Source organism: Naumovozyma dairenensis, chromosome 8 (genome assembly GCF_000227115.2).
Source record: "Naumovozyma dairenensis CBS 421 chromosome 8, complete genome".
NCBI classification, from domain to species: Eukaryota; Fungi; Ascomycota; class Saccharomycetes; order Saccharomycetales; family Saccharomycetaceae; genus Naumovozyma; species Naumovozyma dairenensis.
The window spans coordinates 792,294-816,350 of NC_016486.1; the positions used below are offsets into that span (position 1 = coordinate 792,294).

Here is a 24,057-nt window from a genome sequence, read left to right on the forward strand (position 1 = left end):
TAATGTACTAATATCATATATGATCGTTCATTCCTTATCGTAAATAATTCCAACCCTTTAAAATATGTTTTTATTTAAACTTCAAGAGTTTCTGTCGCAACATCCTTCTGAGACTATCACGCAGAATATCCGACTTTTAAAGGAAAACAGAGTTTATCAAATTGAGAAAGAGCAATTCTGATACAAGCTCGAAGGACGCAACAGTATCGATGCTTCACTTTCAGGTTCGCTGCATTTTATACTCAGTTGGTAGACTTCCCTCTCCAAAATTTTCAACTTTCCAGACCACAATCCTGAAAAGAAGATGGCAGACAACATTATCTAGTGAAAAGCCTACGGTTTTAAACCGTCTACTCTTGAAGAAAGCAGAACAAAATCTTCAGGAGTTCAAGAAATTAACTGATGATCTATCCAAGGGGGTGAGTTTCGACGTCGATAACCAAAAGAAATATGCCAAATTATCGTCCATATGTAATATTTATGAAAATTATATGACATCTTTCAACGATTGTAATGAACTGAAACAAATGATAGAATCTGATCCGACATTGAGAGAAGAAGCAGAATTAGAATTAAAGGAGAGCACGAAGCAATTATCACATGCATCTTCACAACTTATGAAGGCATTACTACCGTCCCATCCATTCGCTTCAGAACCATGCATTATAGAATTAAGACCTGGTGCTGGAGGAATTGAGGCAATGATTTTCACTCAAGATTTATTGAATATGTACATTAATTATTGTCACAATAAGAAATGGAAATATACTATAATGGAAAAGAATGAAAATGAAAGTGGAGACGGTATAATTGATGCTACAATTACTATTGACCAACCTGGTTCTTATGATAGATTAAGATTTGAAGCGGGTGTACACAGAGTACAAAGAATTCCAGCTACAGAGACAAAAGGTAGAACTCATACCTCTACTGCAGCTGTCGTCGTCTTACCCAAAGTACCAGAAACTGGATCATCAGGAAAAGAATTAAGAGAGTTCAAACCAGATGAAGTTCGTATTGATATTATGAGAGCAAGAGGGAAGGGCGGACAACATGTCAATACGACAGATTCTGCAGTTAGATTAACTCATCTCCCTACAGGAATTGTCGTGTCAATGCAAGATGAAAGATCACAACATAAGAATAAAGCAAAAGCATATGCAATATTAAGGGCAAGATTGCTGGATAAAGAACAAAGGGAGAAAGATGAGAAAGAAAGATCGCTGAGAAAGGATCAAGTAACTACTACAGATAGATCTGATAAAATCAGGACTTATAATTATCCTCAAAATCGTGTAACTGATCATAGATGTGGGTACACATTATATGCGTTGGATGCAGTAATGAATGGGACTAGACTCGACGAAGTCATTGATGCCATTAGTGATTACGAAACTTTCGAACTTTCTAAAAAAGAACTCATAGAGCCGTCAAACAACTAACCAGTACATATACCTGTAAATAGTTCTTTTTCAAATATTCATACCATAATTCATACATCTTATGTTTATTATCATATCGTAAATCAATTCCTGGGAAGAGCTATACGTCTTCTAGGAGGATAACAACAGTACACATTGAGTGGCCAATATGAATATTATATATTCCTCGAAAGTTAATGTCTAAAACGTTATTGTAAATGCATATATAAGTATAAGAAAGTCTACTTATTATTGTCAAAGCTATCGTGAATATCGTCATCATCTTTAAGCAGATCTGCAATCAGTTGGGAATAACTGAAGTTATTATCAGCTGTATTTGTTGCATCTATACCATGCAATTTGTGAGCATATAGCATAATCGAACCAGTCGTAGCATCAATACCATATATTGTTTTAACCAATAAAGGAAGGATGTCTTTCTCTTGAATAGAGGTCAAATTACTAATAGAAGACAGTTCTTTAGTCCCTATGACCTTCCATATATCATCCCCAGTCGCAGTACAAGCTGTGAATGCAAAAATTCTTCCCAATTTGGCATATACAGTGTTAAGACGTAATAATAATTCCTTATTAGCAACTGTGCTATCTTCAGCTTCTTGAAAGAATTGATGACGTGACTCTAAGCTCTTTGGATATACCAAAGTAATAAACTCTTTAGATTCCAAACCTTTCAATTGATGCTCACCATCACCGTAAAATACCCAGCCGATACCTTCTAAAGCGCTGAGTTCTTTTTCTAGTACTTCCCCAATTAATTCATCCCCATAGATAGCCGACAATGGTTCACATTCTTTCTTTGCACGTTCATGTAATGCCAAAATTTTTTTGAATTCAGAACAGAAATCGCTGCTTAGAGTTATTTGACCACCTTTACCAACATCTGAAACACGAGATGCCTTGTTAACCACAGGACCTAAATAATCCATTCTTTGAGTGACCAAATCAAAAACGGTCAATGGACTACCCCAGTGGATACCCATACGGACACATAGACCATTGAATATTCTCTTACCTTGTGAATCCACTACCAAACGACCATTAGGACTTGAAGTAATTTCTTCAGGCCATGCCACATCAAGTAATTTCAACTGAGTACTTAAACACCATAAAAGTGCAGATGTAGGAGTTGGAAATGCCATGACGAATGCGTCCCCTTCTGTCTTGATTTCGTAACCACCGTATATACGTAACTGACGACGCATCAAATCATTATGAATAGATAATGCAGTGGACATTGCAGCATAATATAACTCCCAAAGTGTAGATGAACTTTGAATATCTGTAAAGACTAAGGCTAGATTTCCTGTTGGTGGTGGAATTTCTGGCGCCAATCTTCTCAAAGTAGCATCCTCTACAGTAGCTCTTCTCAATGTATTTCTATTCAACGTTACTCTACTTTGATCTTCTGTTCTTTTAAATAATGCTAAACACATAATAGTAATATTGTCGGAATAACCATAGGCATTAACATAATCTTTCATGGTTTCTGCTGCTAACAATGGATCATTTGCATTCTCTCTTGATATATCACTAACTGTTTTAACATCCATATATTCCCATAGTTTATTAGTTGCAATAACAACAGTTTCGTCGACACCAGTAAACGAAGTCACTGAAATATCAGGGGCAGCATGTATATGAGGTAACAAATCAAAGAAACCAACAGCTCTAGAAACTTCCACAACACCGTCTAATTTCCCATTATTAACATAACCACCAGAAATTCTAATTCTTTCATATTCTTCTCTTTTTGATGGTATATGTTCAGTTGTTAGCATTTCATATTCACCATTGTTCTTACATAACATTGCACGACAATCACCAATATTAGCAGTATAGAGTTTCTTGCCCTTTATATATATAACAGTAGAGCAAACACCACTTAGTAAATCTGCAGAGGTCAGATTGCCGACACTTGTACCGTTATCCACGGAGTTCAACATTCTGTTAATTTGTCTATTCAATTCAAGAAAACTGAATCTTAATGCACGTTTTATTTTGTCATCTGATGAATCACCGTACTTCTCCAATTGTTTCACCAAGATATTATCATAAATATCTCTGACAATCATTGAAATATTATGACCATAATCTGCATTTTGGTTTTTACTATCATGTAAACATAATAAACACTCATCTTGTTTACCACGGAATCTTTCAAATGTCACATCTCTTGAACAAACATAGTTCCTTTGGCCCAAAGAATCAGCTACACCATACCCCATGCCATTAATCGTTGATGCGGTCGTTCTTAAACGGAAATTTGTATTTTCATCAGGAACTTTATTAGTATTCAATGTGACATCCATTAAACCTAACACTTTCAAGTTTGGTAAAATAGTTAAATCTGATAAATCTGCATTAATTTCATGACTAGTGAATGAACGGATTTCAAATCTTCTATTACCTGAAAAATTCAAATATTTCAGTTCTTTATTTTGACTCCAATTCCAATCATAATGGTAATTCGAAATATTATATTTCAATTGGTTAGAACCAACATCTAAGATAGCTAATTGTGATAATTGGGACAATTCTGTTGGTAATGATAACAATTGATTACGATTTAACATTAATGTCTTCATATATTTCCATTTTACGACAGTATCTCCATCTAATGTGTTTAATTTGTTACCTGAAAAATAAAACTCAGTTAAATGTTCTAAACTCAAAAATGAAATATCTGAGAAATTGTTGTATGATAGATTCAATAATTTCAAATTTTTGAAACAGTTAAAGAAAAATATCAAAGAATCATCAAAATGATTATCTGCCGCAACGAAAAACATTAAACTTTTAGCCAATTTTGAATCGGCTTTCATATTTTGACAAAAAGTATCCTCTGATTCAAGACTACCGAATGCATTCGATGATATGTTCAAGAACGTTAGTTCAATATTTTCCATCCCATCAAAGAATTCTCTAATGTTATTTGTATGTATATCTAATGATCTTAGATTTTTCAGATTTGAGAATTCAGAGGGTAAACCTTCCAACTTATTTCTTGCTGCTGATAGGTATACTAATTTGGATAGAGACGCAATTTCTACGGGTAATCTTGATAAATTATTTTCACTTAATTCTAATTTTTCTAGTTTGGATAAATTTTTGAAAACGTTACCTGGTAAATGACTCAATTTAGCTTTTGATAATGACAAACTAGTCAAATGAGTAGGCAATTGAGCATCACTCAGAGTGGATGATTTGAATAAAATGGATGTGATTGGATTTTCTTGGAGTTCTAAAGCTCTTAATTTGGGTAGTGAATCTTCAAAAGTTGAAATTCTATTATCTGTTAAGAAAAGGTTTTGTAAATTTGCTGCTGATGATTTAATTGATGCAACTCTATTATATCTTAAGTTTAATGTTCTTAAATTCGTCATTCCTGATAGATCATTAATAGCTTCCAATTTATTATGTGAAAGATTTATCTTTGCCAATTTGACTAGATTATTTATACTTTGGGGTAGGTTTTGAATTTTGTTGTATGATAAATCAATCTGTAATAAGTTCTTACACGAATTAATAACTTCTGGATATTGAGTAAACTTATTTGAGGATAAATCTAATAATTGTAAATTTTTCAAATTTGCAAATCCAGAGGATAATCTTTCCAATTCATTACATTGTAAATTTAGAATTGTTAAGTTAGTTAATTTACTTATTGATTTGGGTACTCTTTTGATAAAATTTCTTTGTAATTCCAAAGTGACCAATTTATATGCCTCAGTAATATTATTAGGGAATTTTGATGCTCTAATGTTGACCATTCTTAAACTAGACAACTTAATGGCACTTTCAATGAATTCTAATGGTAGGAAAATGTTTGCATTATTGGATACGTCCAAACTTTCAATTTCCGAAGTATGTTGATAAAAGATAATTGGCGGAGTTGTTAGATCCATATTTCTTAAATCAACATGAACGAAATCACCTTTCATTAATTGCTGTTCTTGTTCAGATGTAAAATATGAAGGCGTTACTGGATGGAAAATGAATTTGAATACAAAACTTAAATCTTCAATACCCATTATATCTTGACTATCAGATTTCATATATCCACTTAATAGAACCAATCTACGTTCCACCAATATTGGTTTTGCTGTAGGTCTTAATATTTTGGATAGTTTACCAACTTTCAATGAGATTTGGAAACTACCTTGTGATGTGATATTAAATTTTCTTTTCAATGCAGGAATCATATCTTGAACGGTGGTACCGGGTGGATATGATAAAGTGGCAAATGTATCATCAGTGTTGAAGATACGTATGGCATAATGTTTATCAGGATTCAAGTCACTAACATCTTTATAATATTTTTCCAATTCGAATTCAAGTTTATCATGTTCATCATCATTATTAGTAATAGTAGTTGCGGTGGATCCTTCTCTTGTATCTGTCAATAAAGTAAATGGATCATTAGTTGGTGTTGCTGGACGTCCGTTTTTATCCATCCTTGCTCTAAATTGGAAATTCGACATCATATCATTTTCATTAGTACGATGAGAGCCTTTCTTTGGTTTATCTGAAATCGGAGCAATACTAGTTTCATCGAAGAAATCATTATCAGAAGAGCTATATCCGCTAGAATCTGTGCTACTTATACTTTTACCAGAACTATATGTGTTTGAATCTACTGATGCTGTAGATTGTTCTTTATTTGTTAAAATTGGTGTATTTGATTTACTCATTGCTAAAGAATGTCTCAATCTAACCATTGATCTTTCAGATATGTTTGAACCTCTTGAACCGGGAGCTCCGTCATTTAATAATCCCAGAGTTTCTGTAGTACTTCTCTGTAGAGCATTCGGCGATGTACCGCCCAAGACATTATTATTATTATTAGTATGATTTCTTTGTTGATTCATGGCTCTTCTTGCTCTTGATTTGGATTTTATCTTTGATTTCTTTTGTGTGGAATCCACATCCCAACTCTCCGGTGCAGTCCATTGTTGTTGTGATGCATCAGTTGTTCTGCCCGAGATATCCAGCATGGAAGAAGAAGCCCATAGTGGTATATCAGCCATTGAATGAGATTTCTTAGGTCCCACACTTGACGGTCTTGAACCATTCGAGATTCCTTGCTGATTATCTTGTGAAACAATTGGTACTTGTTCGTCGTTGGCGTCCACTACTATTACTGAATTTTCAATACCTTTTGGAGGTTGAATGGGACTTGATGTAATTTTTTCCACATCTTTGATGGATTTAATGGGAGCTACAGCTTTAGTTATTTCATCTAAATTTTCCAAATTTGTATCCAATGGGAATAAAGCTGGAATTTCTTCATTTTCTTCTGTATTCTTTTTGTCTTCGTCTTCTAAATCGAGAGTAGTATCTATTGTACCTTGAGGAGGCCGTAAATTGATTGGTTCGTTATGAAGGGTAGGATTAGAATGAATAGGACTTAATGCAGATGGGACAGCACCGCTTACAGATTGTCTATGTCTTGCATTAAATATTGGTTGTTGTTGTACCTGTTGTTGCGGTACTTGTTGCTGTAATTCCTCCTTGTTCTTTTGGTTCCCTCTATTCCCAGCTCCTGAGAGTCTCTTGAAGAACCCCCCAGCAAATGAATGTTTCCTTGGTGGTACTACTTGAGCAGCAGCTGTTGTATAATTGGGACCTTCATTTGGTATGCTTTGAGTAGAGCTGGGATTAATTCCTGTGATGGAGAGACTACTTAATGTTCTTTGAAGAAGATGTCCTCCTTTCCGACTCTTAGACTTGGTTGGTACTGTTGTTCTTATGGATTCTGGTATATCGTATTGTGAATTTGATGCGATACTATCCCTACTCATTGTTTTACTAATGGAAAGTGGATTAAATAAACTATGTGTACTGTTTCTTCTTGTATCTGATGGAGAATCATTTGTGGTATCATTTAAGTTTTGAGTGTATTCCTTCCTGAATGTAGGAGCTTCCTCATTGATCTTTTTGATAAACGTTCCTTGTGGAAGTATATGTACATGTTGTAGCTTTTGATCATGTGGTGATGTTGATGATGAACCACCTGATGGTTCCTTTGATGACCTAAAGGATGCCGGCATCGTAGCTTACTATTATTATTATTATTATTATTATTATTATTATTATTATTATTATTATTATTTTTTCTTTGTTAATTGTTTTGAGTATTTTATAGTTTATGGCACCAGTGCTTATAAGCTATATTTTTTGTTTATTGTGTTATGCTAGTAAAAGAGGATTACAATAGTGTAAAGCTATTTCTCACTTAATTATTGGAAAAATATGCAAACTAGTCTAAATATATTGGTGGGAAAACCGTGATATATAGAAAAAAGGGTAGAGAGAATCGTGAATCCTTAATGAGCAGGCACTATAATCTGTAGATATATAATTTTCCCCTGGTTTCAACTAGCCAGTTTATTGGTGTTTCCTCTCTTTCGTTTCCTGTTTCTGTAGTAAAACTGTTGTTGTTGTTGTTGTTGTTTGCCAAAATCAAACGCCCCTTCCTTTAATTCATAGCTGAAGGCGAATTTGAGAAATTTTTTAGCTTTTAAGGACTGCCCCCACCAGAATTTTCGCGTTGTAGAAGGTGGGGGATGCCCATTTAGCCAAGAGAGACAACACTATGAATAAAGTGACAGCCAATTTGAATATGATTGCGAGGTGAGAGATTGCATCAATGGTATCCTGATCTGATCAATTTATATATATTTATCTATATTTATATATGACAGAATTGTTTTTGTATGATACGCTGTCTACGGGTTATAGTCAGTTTGATAATATAAGGATATAAAAGATATAAATAAAATGCTGATAACCTGGTGTAATTACTTGGAGTGGGGACTAATATCCTTGTTTGATGAAAAACCAATGTTGAGAACAAGCTGCACATGTGGAATTATGATTAGGGTTAGCATTCACTAACTCCATCATTCAATGGCATGTCAATATCTGGATGAACCCTTGGACCAACTCTACAGGACAGGAAAGAGTCTTCAGAGCTAGTTTGTGACATGTTAAATAATTGCTAACACTATTTAGTTGAAGATATATGACTTCCTAACTCACTAGAGCCAAAATATTGAGGCTTTCCGTTGAGATTACTTGGAAGTTGCGGAACCACTAAATCAATCAAGGTATTACAATAGAAACTGTCAAAATTATATCTTATACATGGTAACGATAAGTTATTTGTAAAAACTGTAAGTAGCAACATCATCAGCATCATGGCTGATCCTGGGGGTAATTCTGGTTGATATCTCATCTAAAGGAGCTATTAGAGAACGTAATTGAACCTTCGGAGAATCAACATCCTACAAAGGTTGACTATACAAAGCAACTATCCACACACACACACACACACACACACACACACACACACACATACACATACACATACACATATATATATGTATATCTGACTGGGATAGATCAGACGGAGCAACTGTTGAAAGTTGCTAGTACACTTCTTCATAATGGAAAGGCTTCTATAATGTATATATAACGTTGTTGTTAATCGTCTATTATATTATATTAAACTGTACTGTATGTTTTTGACACAGACCGCGGTAATGGTCACCAAGACAAGCCATATGGTATTGATGGGATCCCATTGTAAAAAAGCACCTGTCCAAGTCAAGAAAATGCAGGTATGACACAAGTATTTACAATCATTTACTGTACCTAACTCATATACTCACGTCTCACTACATCAAACTACATTACACAAATGAGAAAGCATGGCAATGTCGTTAACAAAACCACACTTACACTCAGATGGAATTCTCTTCCATGGCAAATCAGCTGTCAAAGTAGGAGAACAAGAACGCTATATCATCTCATATAATCTATATGAAGATGATGAAATACCCGCTGATCTAATACTCGACTCTCTATGGCTGAAAGTGAAAAATATCGAACCAATGTCATACAGAGCAGCATACCTTATGGGTCCCTTCATGCTATATTGTGACGTACGTTGTGAACACTATCATCATTCTCAAAAGATCATTGCATCTGCTGATCAACCAAGATTCGAACCAAATTTACAACCTCAACAGGAACATATCGTTGAATTGTCATTACATACCATACAGCATAACTATGTTTGGATAGTCGATATCGTCAGCCAGATATTGTTCACGACAAACACTCAAACATCTTTCGAGGTAGCCATTGGGAAAACTAAGGAATCATTAGGGAAGAATAATAATGTCGTGGATATGTCTCCTTATTGGGAAACCTACAACTCAGATAGACTGATTGTGACAAGATTGACTACATTGGATCTTTGGAAATTACCTACTCAATTGACTTTGAAATCAAGTAGAAGGAAAAAACATTTAGTTATCTTGACTCATGGTTTACATTCAAATGTCACTACAGATATGGAATATATGATGGAACAAATTTATAAATCTCAAGAGAAATACCCTAACGAAACAATAATAGTGGACGGGTTCCCAGGAAACGTTTGTAGGACAGAGAAAGGTGTGAAATACTTGGGCTCAAGGGTAGCAAAATACATTATAGACAACTTGTATGATGACTCAGTAGTGAAAATTTCGTTTATTGGTCATTCATTGGGTGGACTTGTGCAAACCTTTGCAATTGCTTACATTGCGGTCAATTATCCTTGGTTTTTTGAAAAAGTAACACCAATTAATTTTATCACATTTGCATCTCCATTGCTAGGGATCGTTACTGATAATCCAGCATACGTGAAATTACTTCTTTCATTTGGTGTCATCGGTAAAACGGGCCAAGATCTGGGCTTGAAAAATATCAATGGATCAGATAAACCATTACTTTATTTATTGCCCGGTGAACCTGTAAGAACCATATTATCCAAATTTAAAAGAAGAACTTTATATGCGAATGCAATAAACGATGGAATCGTCCCCTTATACACAGCTTCGTTATTATTCTTAGACTACGATGATATCTTACTTCAATTACAAAAAAATACTAATACGAAATCTGAAAATAATGTCACAATCCCAGAAAACACAGATTTCTTTAACAAGAATTTTATATCACCATTAACTAAGATGTTAAGTGTATGGGCCCCACAAAAATTCCCTACTGATCCAAATAGTTCAACATCTGCATTACCTAAAGTTTCGGTCTTACAATCTGCCACATCATTACTACTACCACCATTACCTGATAAGACATACTTGTTGGACCCAGATTCACGACATCCAGTTATAATCCATGATAAAATATACACAAAGGATGATTTACCCCCACAAGGAGATTCAGAATTATTAGATGACACATTTTTCAATAGTGAAAACATGTTATTACAAGCATTCACTGCGATCGGGTCAGACAGAGATCGAGAGAAAAAATATCAAAAATTAGAAGAATCTATAGCGAGGAGGTGGCACGAGGGAATGGATTGGAGGAAAGTTGTTGTCGCGTTGAAACCAGATGCTCATAATAATATCATCGTGAGGAGGAGATTTGCAAATGCTTATGGCTGGACCGTTATAGATCATTTAGTAGACGTTCATTTCAATGGAGATGACTCATTGGAAACATCTAAGGAAGTGGAAGAAGAAGAAAAAGAAGAAGAAAAAGAAGAAGAAAAAGAAAAAGAAAAAGAAAAAGAGAATGCTTTGGTTTCAATGGATTGTCCGACGACGATGGTACCTCTCGATATTGTTAAAGATCTTTCTTGGATAACAAAAGTTGAGAATGAAGGTCTCTTTGATGAGGGACCGACAGGCATGATTTCAACATTTGGAGAAATGTTGGAGAATTTTACTAAAACTAGATTATCATTAATGACAGACCGAACGTATAACGGTGTCCTTCCAAATGATAGTACTGATCCAGATAATGATACATCTATTCAAGACGGATTCGCATAAAGAGGTCAGAGGTAGCAAGGCAGGGCTTGCGTACCAAAAAGGTTAAAATAATATCTATAGCATCATTAATTATTCTTCATTCATATATAAAAGATTATTTTTCATATAATATTTCCGTATATAATCCTGTACAATCCATCTTGGATATCTGTGTCTGAAAGATTGGTGATTGATAGGTCATGTCTCAAATTGTCAAAGTTCGCCATTTTGATATATTCTTTAGAGACATACTTAGAATACAATTCATTGTCATATTTAATATTCAAAATTTGTAGGAGTCTCAATATTTTATAATCTTGAGAATTATTCGAGTGTGTTGGAAGTTGCAAAGTAGTTTTCAAAGTCTCATAATCTAATTTAAATTGGAGTAACCCATATTGATTAAATTTATTCAATTTTAAAATTGATTCGATGAAATAATTCACAATGATGTTTAAAAGTTCATTCTTTATGTTTAATTGTAGTTCATAGGGCATTTCTAAAGAATCAAGCCTTGATATGATTTCATTCATTGCATTTATTACAGTCACCAGTTCTGAACTTACTGCCATTGGTGTATCGTTATTCTTTTCCATTACAGACCAAGATCCAATCTTAAAATAATTTCTCAATGATTCTTTAATTTGTTTCTGAATTCTATGTATTATTGAATTTTGGATATCATCTTCCATGTTCTTTCTATAATCCCTCAAAATATCTTGAAACAATGAATTATATCGTTTGGATTCCTTCTCATTAACTATATTCGTCAAATGAACAAAAATAGGCTTCCCTGAAAGATGATAAATTTTCTTGTATACTAAATGTAAGTTTTGCATTTTGATCATTGTTTGATACAATTCCTGCATCTTGGTACGTTTCTCACCAAGATAATCTACAGTTAGGACATAATCCAAATATGCCGAGGTCAAATTCATAAATATTTGGGAACATGTGATCAATTTATATCTTTGTATTGACTCTGATTCCAGATCATAAAATGGTTCTAAATAGTCATAAATCTTGTTTAGTAATTTAATAAAATCTGCAGCAGTGTCAGGTAAATCATTTGGATCATTCGTTATTGTTTCAAATTGCCTAGTAGATGTGGTAACTTCAAACTGTATCCATTTATCCCATAGTTCATCAGTTAACAATGATGCAAGCCCTTTTCCTTGATAATGGAATGATTTTAATAGATTCTTATCCGTGGAGATGATTTGAGATATTAAGATTATCAACGTTTTGGAATCATTTTGTGATAGTGTGGATTGTACTTTTTCTCTTATCGGTTCTAATACATAATTAATGAATTGTTCATGAATCAATTGTTTGGTTAGACCGTTTGTTTGATCGTGGAACAAGTTGATGCATTTATATAAATTTGTTGTCAAATATTCATTTAAGTACCTGAAATATGTTTCTATGTTGGAAGTTGAGTCATGGAAATGATAGATGAATCTGATATTGAAATTGTTTGCAAGACATTTGAAATTCCATAAGATAGGTTCATCAGTTTGAAGATATAGATCAGAAATTTTGTAGAGTAAACTAGATGTTTGTCTTAATTCGGTAATCTCTTTAGTTTCAATGGAAATCGTTGATTTAGTGTCCCATTTTGATTCCAAAAGTTTTTCTTTAAATGCATTCCCAATATCATTTGCAATCTTTGTAAGAACATTTGTATTGAAGTCAGATATTAATATATTGACTTTCTCGATATCGTTTGTTGATTGTAATTCGGACTCCAATTCTTTCAACTCAGAAGAAACTTTGGTCAATTCCTCTATATTGAAATCTTTAGGTTCCTGCTGTGACAATTGTGCTATTTCGTCGTTTAATTCATCTAATTTTCTCAAATTAGAGTCATGAACCTCTTGTTTGCGATAGAAATCTTCTAATCTCTGAAAGATTTGTAAATTTCCATATTTCTCCTTTAATTTCTTTATTTCAACGATGTTGTTAGCGTTGTATTCTATATCGTTAGCAATGGACTCAGCTTGGTTCTCATGATTGCTGTCATTATTCGGTATAGTGTTCTGTTGGGCTGTCTTCAATTGCACTATCAAGCTATCTCTTTGTTTCTGCACTTTTTGGATTTCATCATCGATTGAAAATAGATCGTTAATATCTGTAAGCATTATTGATGGGGCACTATTGAGAACGTCTAAACTAACAATGGTATATGCTACTCATAGATGTCGTTCTACCTCTATAATAATCGCTGGATCCAGTTAAAGAAATATCGTAAGTAAACTGACACACAGTAATTATACTTTCATTTAGATATTGTCTGTCAATTGTGAATCTTACATGTTGTTAGGGCTTACAGGAACCCTATATTACATGCCCTGTTTTTGCTACCCAAAGCCCTATTTAAAAAGTGACTGGCAGACGTCACAATTAATTAAATTGAATCAAGTTGTTCCTTTCTCTTGACACAATACGATCTGCTTATACTATATTCTCAAGTCATATTCTCTTGTTAATGTTTTAAATTTATTACTATTTTACTGATTAAAAGTGTATTCCCAACATCTAGGTATATATCCTGTATAAGGTTGGAATTTGGTCTCAGAAATATCAATTTTTGAAAAAGAAGACTAGACGAACAGGTCATTCTACTGAAGGTACAGCAGACGGCAGTTCCTTTTATTGATCTTTGCTTATAAAACCATGTATTTCACGATTGTAATATTAAATACCATTCTTTCGCTCAGTTTTGTCTCTGCTAACACCAACACAAATAAACTGAATCCTTTTAGTAAGACTCATTTCCGTAATCATATATGCTTAACCCTACCTCCCATAAAATTCTCCAAAGGCAGTCAAGAACTTAATTTGGAACTCTCCAAAGAGCTTTCCTGTTTCTATTTTAAAACTAAATTTGAAGGTGGAGACCCTAACGAAGTAATAGTCTCAATAAAAGTTGAAGACATAATTCCAGAAGGTATTGGTGACCCAAAACGATTTGGTGGAACAAGTGTCGATAAGGGTAAACAAAAATTATTTTTTAATTTGCGTTCAATGGATAACGATTTTTCACTTTTAAAAAGTTCAAGAAACTTAAAGACTGGCATTTCCATGTTTGAAGTTAATCCCATGGGTATGGATACTTTCGAGTTTTGTTTCCAAAATTTTGTCTTCGATGGTTCATGGGATTCCATTGATTCAGATAAAACCATCGAAATAGATATTTCAGCTAATGACTTGGAAAACCCAGCTTTAGAGAAGTTTATTACGAGTCATTTCACAGAACAGATATATACTTCCCTACAAGAAAACGTGGACCAACTAAACGATTTGTTGAATGTTACAATAAAACATGAGTTATTAAGTGTGGAAGGGTGCCATCGTGATTTAAATGAAAATACTTTCTCACTTATGATTAAAGGTGGAATTTTTCTTACAGTTATAGTTTGTTTAATGGGTTTGTTCCAACTATATTTAATCTTTGAAAAAATGGGGTGTGCCATTAATAAATGAATAGATCCTTCTGATCTTTGGAGGTCAAATAAATCTTTATCATTTGGTTATAGAATATCATAATATATATATATATTTACTGGAGGAAAGCAGTTTATGATTACTGTCATCGCATTTGTGAAAAATAAAATTAGAAGTTTATTTTCTCCCAAGTTTTCTAACCCTAAAAATTATTTCAATACTACAAAATAAGTAGAGGCCAATCTTGTTCATTAACATACAAAGACTTCACTGATAACTTTTTTATTTTTATGAGAAACACCATAACCCTATTTTTAAAGACATACCCTAAAAATTGTGAAAATCTTGGAAATCTGAAAAATAATTGAAAAATATTGGTTCTTAAAAAGTTCCTTCAATGAAAAGTTGTAAATGAACTCATCGATGGACTGACGCCCAAGATACCGTAAAGCAAATAGTACCAGCCCACTTACTCAGTCCATAGAATAAGGAAAACAAAAAGAGAGAATGGTTTTATCAGTTGCAGAAAAATCCTATTTATATGATTCATTAGCTTCCAAACCATCAATTAGACCGGACGGTAGACTACCACATCAATTCAGACCAATTGAAATATTCACGAATTTTCTACCAAGTTCTGATGGGTCCTCAAGAATAATTGCCAGTGATGGTAGTGAATGTATAGTGAGTATAAAATCTAAAGTTGTTGATCATTCCATAGAAAATGACTTAGTTCAAGTGGATATCAACGTTGCTGGGGAAAGAGATGATTCCATCATAGTGGAAACGTTATCATCATTAATGAATAAAGTTTTAAAATCAAATAAGGGGATTGATACAAGCAAATTACAATTAACCAAGAAATATAGTTTTAAAATCTTTATTGATGTTTTAATTATATCGTCATATTCTTATCCTGCATCTTTGATTTCATTTAGTATCTTTTCCGCCTTAAAGGCAACAAAACTACCGAAACTTGTTTCATCATTTGATGATTTGGAAGTAGAAGAATTACCAATGTTTCATGATTATGATCTCGTTACTCTAGATGTTAATCCACCATTAGTATTTGTGTTGGCCATTGTAGGAGATAATATTTTCATTGATCCTGCATCTAATGAAACTGAAGTGGCTAATAATGGCCTTATTGTTACTTGGTCGAATGGGAAAGTCATATCACCAATAAAGACATTGGCATTGAATGATAGATATATAAATGGATTTAATCCCTTATTATTGAAGAATGGTATAAAATTAGTAGAACAATATGGTCAAAATATTGCTGATGCATTAGAGAATCTTTAAACACGTTAAAGAAACGTATAAACTTTGGAGTGGAATAAGCTCGATTGCCGTAAGATTAGCAAATCAAGGTTTTTTTTACAGGCGTGAAGTTATATTCAATTCTAGTGGTAACCAGATCTGTGGCAACATACAAGTGACAGCGTACATATTGAGTCTGGGATGGAACGAACCCAATAATGTAAGTACATTTTATCATTGAATTTCCTTTTCAGAGGAGGAAAATTTTTATACATTTGCATAACTTTAAACATCCCCATTCAGTAAATACTGTTTTCAACTCTAATTTACGTCTGTTTCTCTGTAGCATACTCATCATGATTAATTTATTTACGTTACATTTTCATACCTTCCAAACTTCATTGATATAAACTACGTGACTGTTTTTTAGAAAATGTCCGGATGTTTTGAATTAACCTTTTTATTTGTGAAAATTTCCGATTGATTCTTTCCCGAAGGTATTAGTCATTTCAGCCCGAGGCGGAGCAGGGAGCCCGTCCAGTGGGAAACATTTCCCTCAAGCCCTTTGAGAGAGGAAAAGGATCTTCTGGCTCGACCGGCTTCACCCAGCCTAACAGATCTCTGCCTGTGTTACTTTCATGAATTATGCAGAGTAAATTGTTTGATCTTACCTGAGGACTTTCCAGCTGAATGTAGTGATACTCCGCCAAAGTCAGGTAACGTAACGTAGGGCTAGTCAGAGAGTAGTTGATGAAAGCGGTTAATTTTTCAATATCTTGAAATGATATTAGGAAATAATGTTGGTTATGATTAAAAATTGGGGCTTTTTTTTTTTAAAAGAAATCTTAAGGAAGAGGCCAAACCAGATTCAAAATGAAGTACATCCAAACTGAACAATCCATTGCCATCCCAGAAGGTGTCACTGTTAACATTAAATCCAGAATTGTTAAGGTTACTGGTCCAAGAGGTGTCTTGACTAAGAACTTGAAGCACATTGATGTTACTTTCAACAAGGTTTCCAAGGATTTGATCAAGGTTACTGTTCACAATGGTGACAGAAAGCACGTTGCTGCTTTGAGAACCGTCAAGTCTTTAGTTGACAACATGGTTATTGGTGTCACTAAGGGTTTCAAGTACAAGATGAGATATGTTTACGCGCATTTCCCAATCAATGTCAACACAATTGAAAAAGATGGTGCTAAATTCATTGAAATCAGAAATTTCTTGGGTGATAAGAAGGTCAGAACTGTTCCAGTTAGAGAAGGTGTTGATATTGAATACTCCACTAACGTTAAGGATGAAATTGTTTTATCTGGTAACTCTGTTGAAAACGTTTCTCAAAACGCTGCTGACATTCAACAAATCTGTCGTGTTAGAAACAAGGATATCCGTAAGTTCTTAGATGGTATCTATGTTTCTCACAAGGGTTGTATTGTTGAAGATATGTAAACAAACCACAGACGATATATGTAGTATATATTTTTTTGTATATTTTATAATATCTCAATTGCCAAAATTATAATCATTTAATATTATTAATTGTATTCGTATTGATGTAATTATTATGTATTTGCTTGGTTATTTTTAATGAACATCGCGGTGCCAAATCTGAGAAAAGGCCATTGGCATGAAACATACGTAAGGACAGGCAGTTGGGAAGCCGTTTTAAAATACAAATCTATAAACAACAATGTTATAATAGATTTCTTTCCCTAAAGTATAGAGCTCCTTTACATATGTTAAGGAGATTGAATTCATTAATATCTATAAATACATTCTTTAATTAACAATGGATCTTGAATATTCTCTTGATTTTTGAATCAAAAGAGCGTCAGCTAATACCAGAGCAGTCATGGCTTCGACAATAGGGATAGCCCTTGGAGTGACAGCAGGGTCATGTCTTCCCTTTGCAGCCAATACACCTTCTTTACCATCATAGGTAGCGGTCTTTTGTTCTTGAGAAATAGTTGCCACTGACTTAAATGGGACGGAGAAATAAATGTTTTCACCATTGGAGATCCCACCTTGGATCCCTCCAGAGTTATTAGTCTTTGTTCTCAATCTCTTTTGCTCCTCATCATAATAAAACATATCATTATGTTTAGAACCTGGTACAGAGACACCAGCAAACCCAGATCCAATTTCGAACCCCTTTGAAGCAGGAATAGACAGCATAGCATGAGCCAACATAGCTTCTAATTTATCAAAACAAGGTTCACCCAACCCAGTAGGTAAATTTCTAACGACACAAGTGACAACACCACCAATAGAATCTTGATTTCCTCTATATTTTTCAATTTCCTTAACCATATCTCCTGCAACAGAAGCATCAGGACATCTAATAGGACCCATAGAATCGACTTTCTCTCTCGTAATGGTGTTCAAAACATGTTGGAAATTAGGATCGAATGGATTTCTCTCCATCTTAATCTCACCAATTTGAGTGACAAACCCCACGATCTCCACATTAGAGACTTGTTTCAAGAATTTTTCAGCGATAGCACCTGCAGCGACTCTCCCAATAGTTTCTCTTGCAGATGCTCTCCCACCACCCGATGATGCTTGAATGCCGTATTTTTCAGAGTAAGTGAAATCAGCATGAGAAGGCCTTGGGAATTTATTCATTATATCGTTGTAATCATTTGGTCTTTGATCCTCATTACGGATAAGCATAGCGATAGGAGTTCCTAAAGTTTTGTTGAATTCAATACCACTTTGGATTTCCACTTTGTCCTTTTCGTTTCTTGGAGTGGAAAGTTTGGATTGACCTGGTCTTCTTCTGGTTAGTTGTGGTTGGATGTCAGCTTCTGTTAGGGTCATTCCTGGGGGCACACCGTCCACTATGCAGCCGACTGATTTACAATGGGATTCACCATATGTGGTTACTTTGAATAATTTACCGAAGGTAGACATGTTGCTATATGCTTTGGTTCTATTGTAGTGAGGAGGGAGGATTGTAAAAAGATACAAGGTAGGTTATATATATGTAGGTATGTGCTGATAAATCTGTCATCTGGAAGAGCTGAGTTGGATGAATCATCAAGAAACTGACTGGTAGATAGATTGACAATAATTTTTCACTTTGTCACCCAGAGGGCAGTTGGGTGCATGCCACCCGTGGAGTTAGTCACGGGTATCTGCCATGCCCGGCAAATACTAACTTCAGGAGAATTCTTCGACGAACACGGCGGCGACGACGACAGCAACTGCGACGACACACTGGGACGTCACAGGGATACATTGGTGTTGCGGACATGGGCAGCTGATGATGAACAGTGTGACGGGTTGGCTTTTAATCAAAACCATTAGTTTTTTTTAGTATTTAATCTATAAAAATATACCATAAAATCATATTATGGGACTATTATTATTTTGTTTTATTCCAATCCTTGCCCACTCCTTGACCAAAATAGATCAACCTAGTGTAAATCCCCAAATTTTGATTACTACCCAACCTGTTTTTCAAAAAATTCTTCCTAATTCTAGCTTTTTCAATGCATGGACCAAAAGTAGGTATGGCGGGAAAACTTGTTTCAAATTTGAAAGATTCAAAATTTAGGACAAAGGGTTAAAAGTACCGGCATTAAAGTAGATAAGGGTGCAAATAATTCCCTAATTTTCTTCTCTTGATTCGGTGCTAACTAGAAAGCAAGCCTGTGGATGTATACAATAGAAATATAAAAAAAGAAAAATAAACCGTGTCTACCGCCGAGTGTGACAGGTGCTTGTTCACTTTTTGCTGTCCATTCAGAACTAATGTTGGGCAAGACAAAGGGTAACCCGGAGAACACTTTTTTTACACTTATCTGTAAAAACAAGACAAAAGAGATTTCAGAAGGCCTCTTACTTTGGTGGTGGGAGCACCCAAACCCTCCCTTTCAGATTTGAAATGCCAACAACGCGGAACGCCTAAATCCACGACAAAAAAAATTAATAAGCACATTTAATAATAGTATAATATTTCCCAAATCCATCGGATCATTTCTCCGGCCGGAAGACATTAGACAATGTATTCTTAACGTCGAAATCAATCGCTAAACTACCTCTAATCCGTACCGCTCCGACCCTCGATAGTATACGTAATATGACAAATCTTGAGGAATATTAGGTCAGCAAACAGAAACGACACACAGCTAAAGCATCAGCTAACCTATGTTCAATTACATAAAGATCTGCCTCGAGGTATCCATCACAGTGTTATAAGAAAGACAAAATGAAAAGTATATAAATAGTAGGCTCTCTCTCGAGAAAGAATTATATTTCGAAATGAATTTCTTATAACATTACATTTACTGTTTCTAGCAAGATATCAATAATAACATATCAAGCAAACAACAATCCAAAAAAAGCAACCACTTAAACAATCAAAAAAATGACAACTTCCAACACTATCAAAAAAGTTTTAATCGTCTTTGGTCATCCAGAACGTAAATCGTTCAATGGATCTCTATTAGACGCTACTGTCAAGAATTTAGAATCTCAAGGCCTTGAAGTCAAAGTCTCAGATCTGTACAGAATGAATTGGAAATCAGAAGTCACAGAAGACGACTTCCCCGAAACTCATGAAAAAGGAACAAGATTAGAGGTTGCGCCAGAATCCTTAGCTGCTTTCCAAAATCACAAGTTGACACCAGATGTCGTTGCTGAACAAGAAAAATTGGAATGGGCGGATTTAGTCATCCTCCAATTCCCATTATGGTGGACTGGTTTTCCTGCTATCTTGAAAGGTTGGGTAGACAGAGTTTTTAGTGCTGGATTAGCATACTACCGTCCTGAAAGATTTGGTGATGGTGCCTTTGCTGGTAAGAAGGCAATGCTAATGGTTTCTACTGGTGGGGCCGAAAGTCATTATTCTGCGACCGGTATACATGGTCCAATTAATGATCTTTTATTCCCTATTCAACATGGAATGTTATTTTACACTGGGATGACTATCTTACCACCATTCGTTACATATTCAGCTTACAATATAACTGATGATAAGTTCAATTCTATTTTGGAAGATTTGTATAATCATTTCAAAGATATTGACTCTTTGAAACCAATCGCATACAGAAAGCAAGCTGAGGATTATGATCCAAAAACAAAGGAATTGAAGCAAGAGATCGTCGATGCAAGCAATGAAAAGGGATTCTCTTTACATATTCGCAAGGATTAGTAAATATACGAATTTTTTTTTTATATATTTTCATATTATAATAGTTCTATAAAACGGAAACTACATATATTTCCTTAGAATAAATATTTCATTGCTTTCATTTTGTTTTTTGTATGATCTAAACGATTTTTAAAGAGGTCAGTGTTTAGCAAACAATACCTACTCGAAATGGACTGCCGTTAGCCGCCGAGCCTTCGTAAACGAATTAAAAAAATACTTGGTAGAGGGAAGCAGAAAAGCTATAAAGTTCATGGGGTATGGCAAACAAGATATCATGCATCCTTTTATGCTCTGTCACTCTTACTCGCAACTTAAGAGAACCTACTGATTTGAATAAATTCTCCCTTTATTTTTCATATGGTTATGGTTTGACTAATTCCTTGGAAAAAGGAATGGATATAACGACAAGGCTGGCTGTTGTGTGTGGGGGGACTGCTGATGATAGGTTCTTTTGGAATCATTATATGACTTCTGATTTAAGATCACTGAAGGAAGTTATGAAAAATGATAGTATTGGGAAATATCTCATTCAACCTGTCATATATGGATATGTGAAATCAATCAATACATACTTCCAAAACAAGATGTCAATTATAATTGGGTTTATTTCGAGAAAGTGAAGGTTTACAGTTGGTACGAGATATTCCCGTCGCAATGTTGATTTGGTTACCTTCCTAAAATGGTATATCGAGATAATCTCCATCTTCACCCCGTCAGGAAAAGTTCCACGGCTGCTTTCTCAGAGGCAAAAATTGGGCCTGAGACGGATTAGGATTAATAGATTGGAAAAGCTATGACTGGAAGGGAAATTTTTTAAGAAAAAGGTAGGATAGAAACCAAATTCTATGGGTTAGAAAATAGGGTTGGTACATTCTGGTCATGAATTGGGGCAAGAATTGGAAAAAATGAAATAATAGTAGTGGTAAACAAGATTTTATAGTATTTTTGTATAGATTATATACTGTACTATTTTTATTTAACTCACTTCCATTGATCTCTATTTCTTAGTACTTGCAGTAAGTCCTTTAAAGTGGGACCGCTATTAGAAGCAGTTCTCCTTCCTTACTAAGGAAATTGAAATTTTTGCTTGTATATTCAGGATTGGTATTTGATAACCAGTCATCACTTTCGCAACTAAGAAAAGGAGATCCAGCATTTTTTATTATCTGAACTTCCCCTAAAATTACTACTCCTATATGCGACTCTGTAGAGTCTATAATTATTTCGGTTTCCTCGAATATGTTAGGAAGTCTTGCTAGGCTATCCTCGAGAGGAAAGTTTTGATCTTGTTTCTAACCCTGATTACTTCGAGCTCAGGCTTTTGCGATTCCATTTCGAAGAAAATTCTGGAACATGTAAACCAAAGCCATTTTTTGAAAGTAGACTTGTCAATTGCACCGTATGAGTTCATAGTGTCTGCGAACCAGATGGAGCGTTCTTCAAAACGTCACGTTTTACAACTTGATTGGTAGTAAAACTTAATATTGAGCAGCTTTTCTTCTCAATTTCTCTGACTCTTGACCAGGAACAAGCAAAATTTGATGGATGGTAATTTTATCAATATTAATATGTTTGTGGGTTGTTTCTAAATGGTTTTCCAATTTTGCAGAACGATTATTTGAGTAAGTCGCTTTGTCCTTCCAAGCAATAGCGTGGTTACATATTGTCCTCTCAACACATTATTTACCTAACAAAAGTTGTGGACTTCATTGGAAGTTTCTTCCTTCGTAATTAGTTCGGCAAATAATGTGAAGATGGATGACTGTAATTTTGAAGCTTGAGCATAGTAAACAAGTCAAAAGGTAATGTGTGGATTATGCGTTAATGAAGGGACAACTACTTCGACAGCTTGGTCTAAAAGGTTAGCATTGTCGACAACTGGCTTGTCGTTGTTTGGTTCAAGTAAGTCGATGGTTGGCTTTTCTCTAGATCCTCTTTTACTTGGTCAAGAGTACCTCAGAAGCTATTTTTTTTTATCTTTTGATGAAAATTCACCGATCTTCGCCATTCCTGTTGATCTCGTTACAATTTTTAGAGAAAATGCTAACAAAACCTGCTACTTCATTAAAAGTTTATGAGATTGTTTCAGAACATGTCTTATAACACCCTGTGATGTGATGTGTCATTAAATTTTATGAGTAATAAACGAGGAATTTTTCTTCCATATATGGTTTACATAAGTATATATTCTCTCTCACCTATAAGAGGAAAAGGAGCAGAAAGGAGCATACTTACCCAAAGGGACACATCTGGAATGAATAGCATCCTTAACCATTAAAAATGCAAGTCACCATCACCTATTCAAATTAATCTTTTAATGAAGTTTGTATTTATTTAGTTTATGCTTTGGAAGATTAACTAAGCATATGTTTCAAAAACAACTAATAAAGAATAAAAAATAAGTAAAATAAGTAAGAAATTATCTTTAGTTTTCTTTCAGTAGTTAATTGTGAATCACTAACCAATAGCCAAACAAATGTACAATTATATATTTGTTAACCTTCAAAACATTTAAACTTTCAAGCAGATAAAATATGGGTTATTATCCATTTAAATACTATATGTACAGATAAGAAGACATTTGAGACATATTATACTAAAAAGCTGTCATGAAAACACTTAATATGGCACTACTAATAGGCTCTCATGGAATACTCGAAAAAATGGATTGGGTTAGGATAGACTTTTGGTCAGGATTGAAGATTTTCACTGGGGATTAAAAAGAGGTAGGGTAGGCCCGAAACCCCTAAGGGTAGACCAAAAATCCTATCCGTCCCAGGCCTGATCTGGCCAGCCATATACTTGTTAGGTTGGTTTAGATGACCTGAATCTGAGATCTAAGGATGACATAATAGTTGCTATATACCAGTTGTAATTTGATTAAGTATAAGGAGAATGATCATTAGAGTGTAGTACG

At 34.4% G+C, this 24,057-nt stretch overlaps 9 protein-coding genes across 9 annotated transcripts; 6 read left to right on the forward strand and 3 right to left on the reverse strand.

The window, feature by feature from the left end:
• Positions 1–209: 209 nt before the first annotated feature.
• MRF1 (Mrf1p) lies at positions 210–1,442 on the forward strand (the record flags this gene model as incomplete). Its single annotated transcript, XM_003671698.1, has 1 exon — positions 210–1,442. The coding sequence occupies one exon, from the start codon at positions 210–212 to the stop codon at positions 1,440–1,442; it is 1,233 nt and encodes a 410-aa protein (XP_003671746.1).
• A 221-nt stretch (positions 1,443–1,663) lies between these two features.
• CYR1 (adenylate cyclase) lies at positions 1,664–7,492 on the reverse strand (the record flags this gene model as incomplete). Its single annotated transcript, XM_003671699.1, has 1 exon — positions 1,664–7,492. One exon carries the CDS (start codon positions 7,490–7,492, stop codon positions 1,664–1,666), a length of 5,829 nt encoding a protein of 1,942 aa, XP_003671747.1.
• A 1,662-nt stretch (positions 7,493–9,154) lies between these two features.
• On the forward strand, positions 9,155–11,293 carry ROG1 (putative lipase ROG1; the record flags this gene model as incomplete). The annotated part of the gene is made up of 1 exon (XM_003671700.1): positions 9,155–11,293. The coding sequence occupies one exon, from the start codon at positions 9,155–9,157 to the stop codon at positions 11,291–11,293; it is 2,139 nt and encodes a 712-aa protein (XP_003671748.1).
• Positions 11,294–11,394: 101 nt separating this feature from the next.
• On the reverse strand, positions 11,395–13,413 carry TIP20 (Tip20p; the record flags this gene model as incomplete). Its single annotated transcript, XM_003671701.1, has 1 exon — positions 11,395–13,413. One exon carries the CDS (start codon positions 13,411–13,413, stop codon positions 11,395–11,397), a length of 2,019 nt encoding a protein of 672 aa, XP_003671749.1.
• A 535-nt stretch (positions 13,414–13,948) lies between these two features.
• Positions 13,949–14,758, forward strand: RRT6 (Rrt6p; the record flags this gene model as incomplete). The annotated part of the gene is made up of 1 exon (XM_003671702.1): positions 13,949–14,758. One exon carries the CDS (start codon positions 13,949–13,951, stop codon positions 14,756–14,758), a length of 810 nt encoding a protein of 269 aa, XP_003671750.1.
• Positions 14,759–15,226: 468 nt separating this feature from the next.
• Positions 15,227–16,024, forward strand: RRP42 (exosome non-catalytic core subunit RRP42; the record flags this gene model as incomplete). Its single annotated transcript, XM_003671703.1, has 1 exon — positions 15,227–16,024. The coding sequence occupies one exon, from the start codon at positions 15,227–15,229 to the stop codon at positions 16,022–16,024; it is 798 nt and encodes a 265-aa protein (XP_003671751.1).
• Positions 16,025–16,855: 831 nt separating this feature from the next.
• RPL9A (60S ribosomal protein uL6) lies at positions 16,856–17,431 on the forward strand (the record flags this gene model as incomplete). The annotated part of the gene is made up of 1 exon (XM_003671704.1): positions 16,856–17,431. The coding sequence occupies one exon, from the start codon at positions 16,856–16,858 to the stop codon at positions 17,429–17,431; it is 576 nt and encodes a 191-aa protein (XP_003671752.1).
• A 330-nt stretch (positions 17,432–17,761) lies between these two features.
• ARO2 (bifunctional chorismate synthase/riboflavin reductase [NAD(P)H] ARO2) lies at positions 17,762–18,895 on the reverse strand (the record flags this gene model as incomplete). Its single annotated transcript, XM_003671705.1, has 1 exon — positions 17,762–18,895. The coding sequence occupies one exon, from the start codon at positions 18,893–18,895 to the stop codon at positions 17,762–17,764; it is 1,134 nt and encodes a 377-aa protein (XP_003671753.1).
• Positions 18,896–20,354: 1,459 nt separating this feature from the next.
• On the forward strand, positions 20,355–21,140 carry NDAI0H03380 (NAD(P)H-dependent oxidoreductase; the record flags this gene model as incomplete). Its single annotated transcript, XM_003671706.1, has 1 exon — positions 20,355–21,140. The coding sequence occupies one exon, from the start codon at positions 20,355–20,357 to the stop codon at positions 21,138–21,140; it is 786 nt and encodes a 261-aa protein (XP_003671754.1).
• Positions 21,141–24,057: the final 2,917 nt, after the last annotated feature.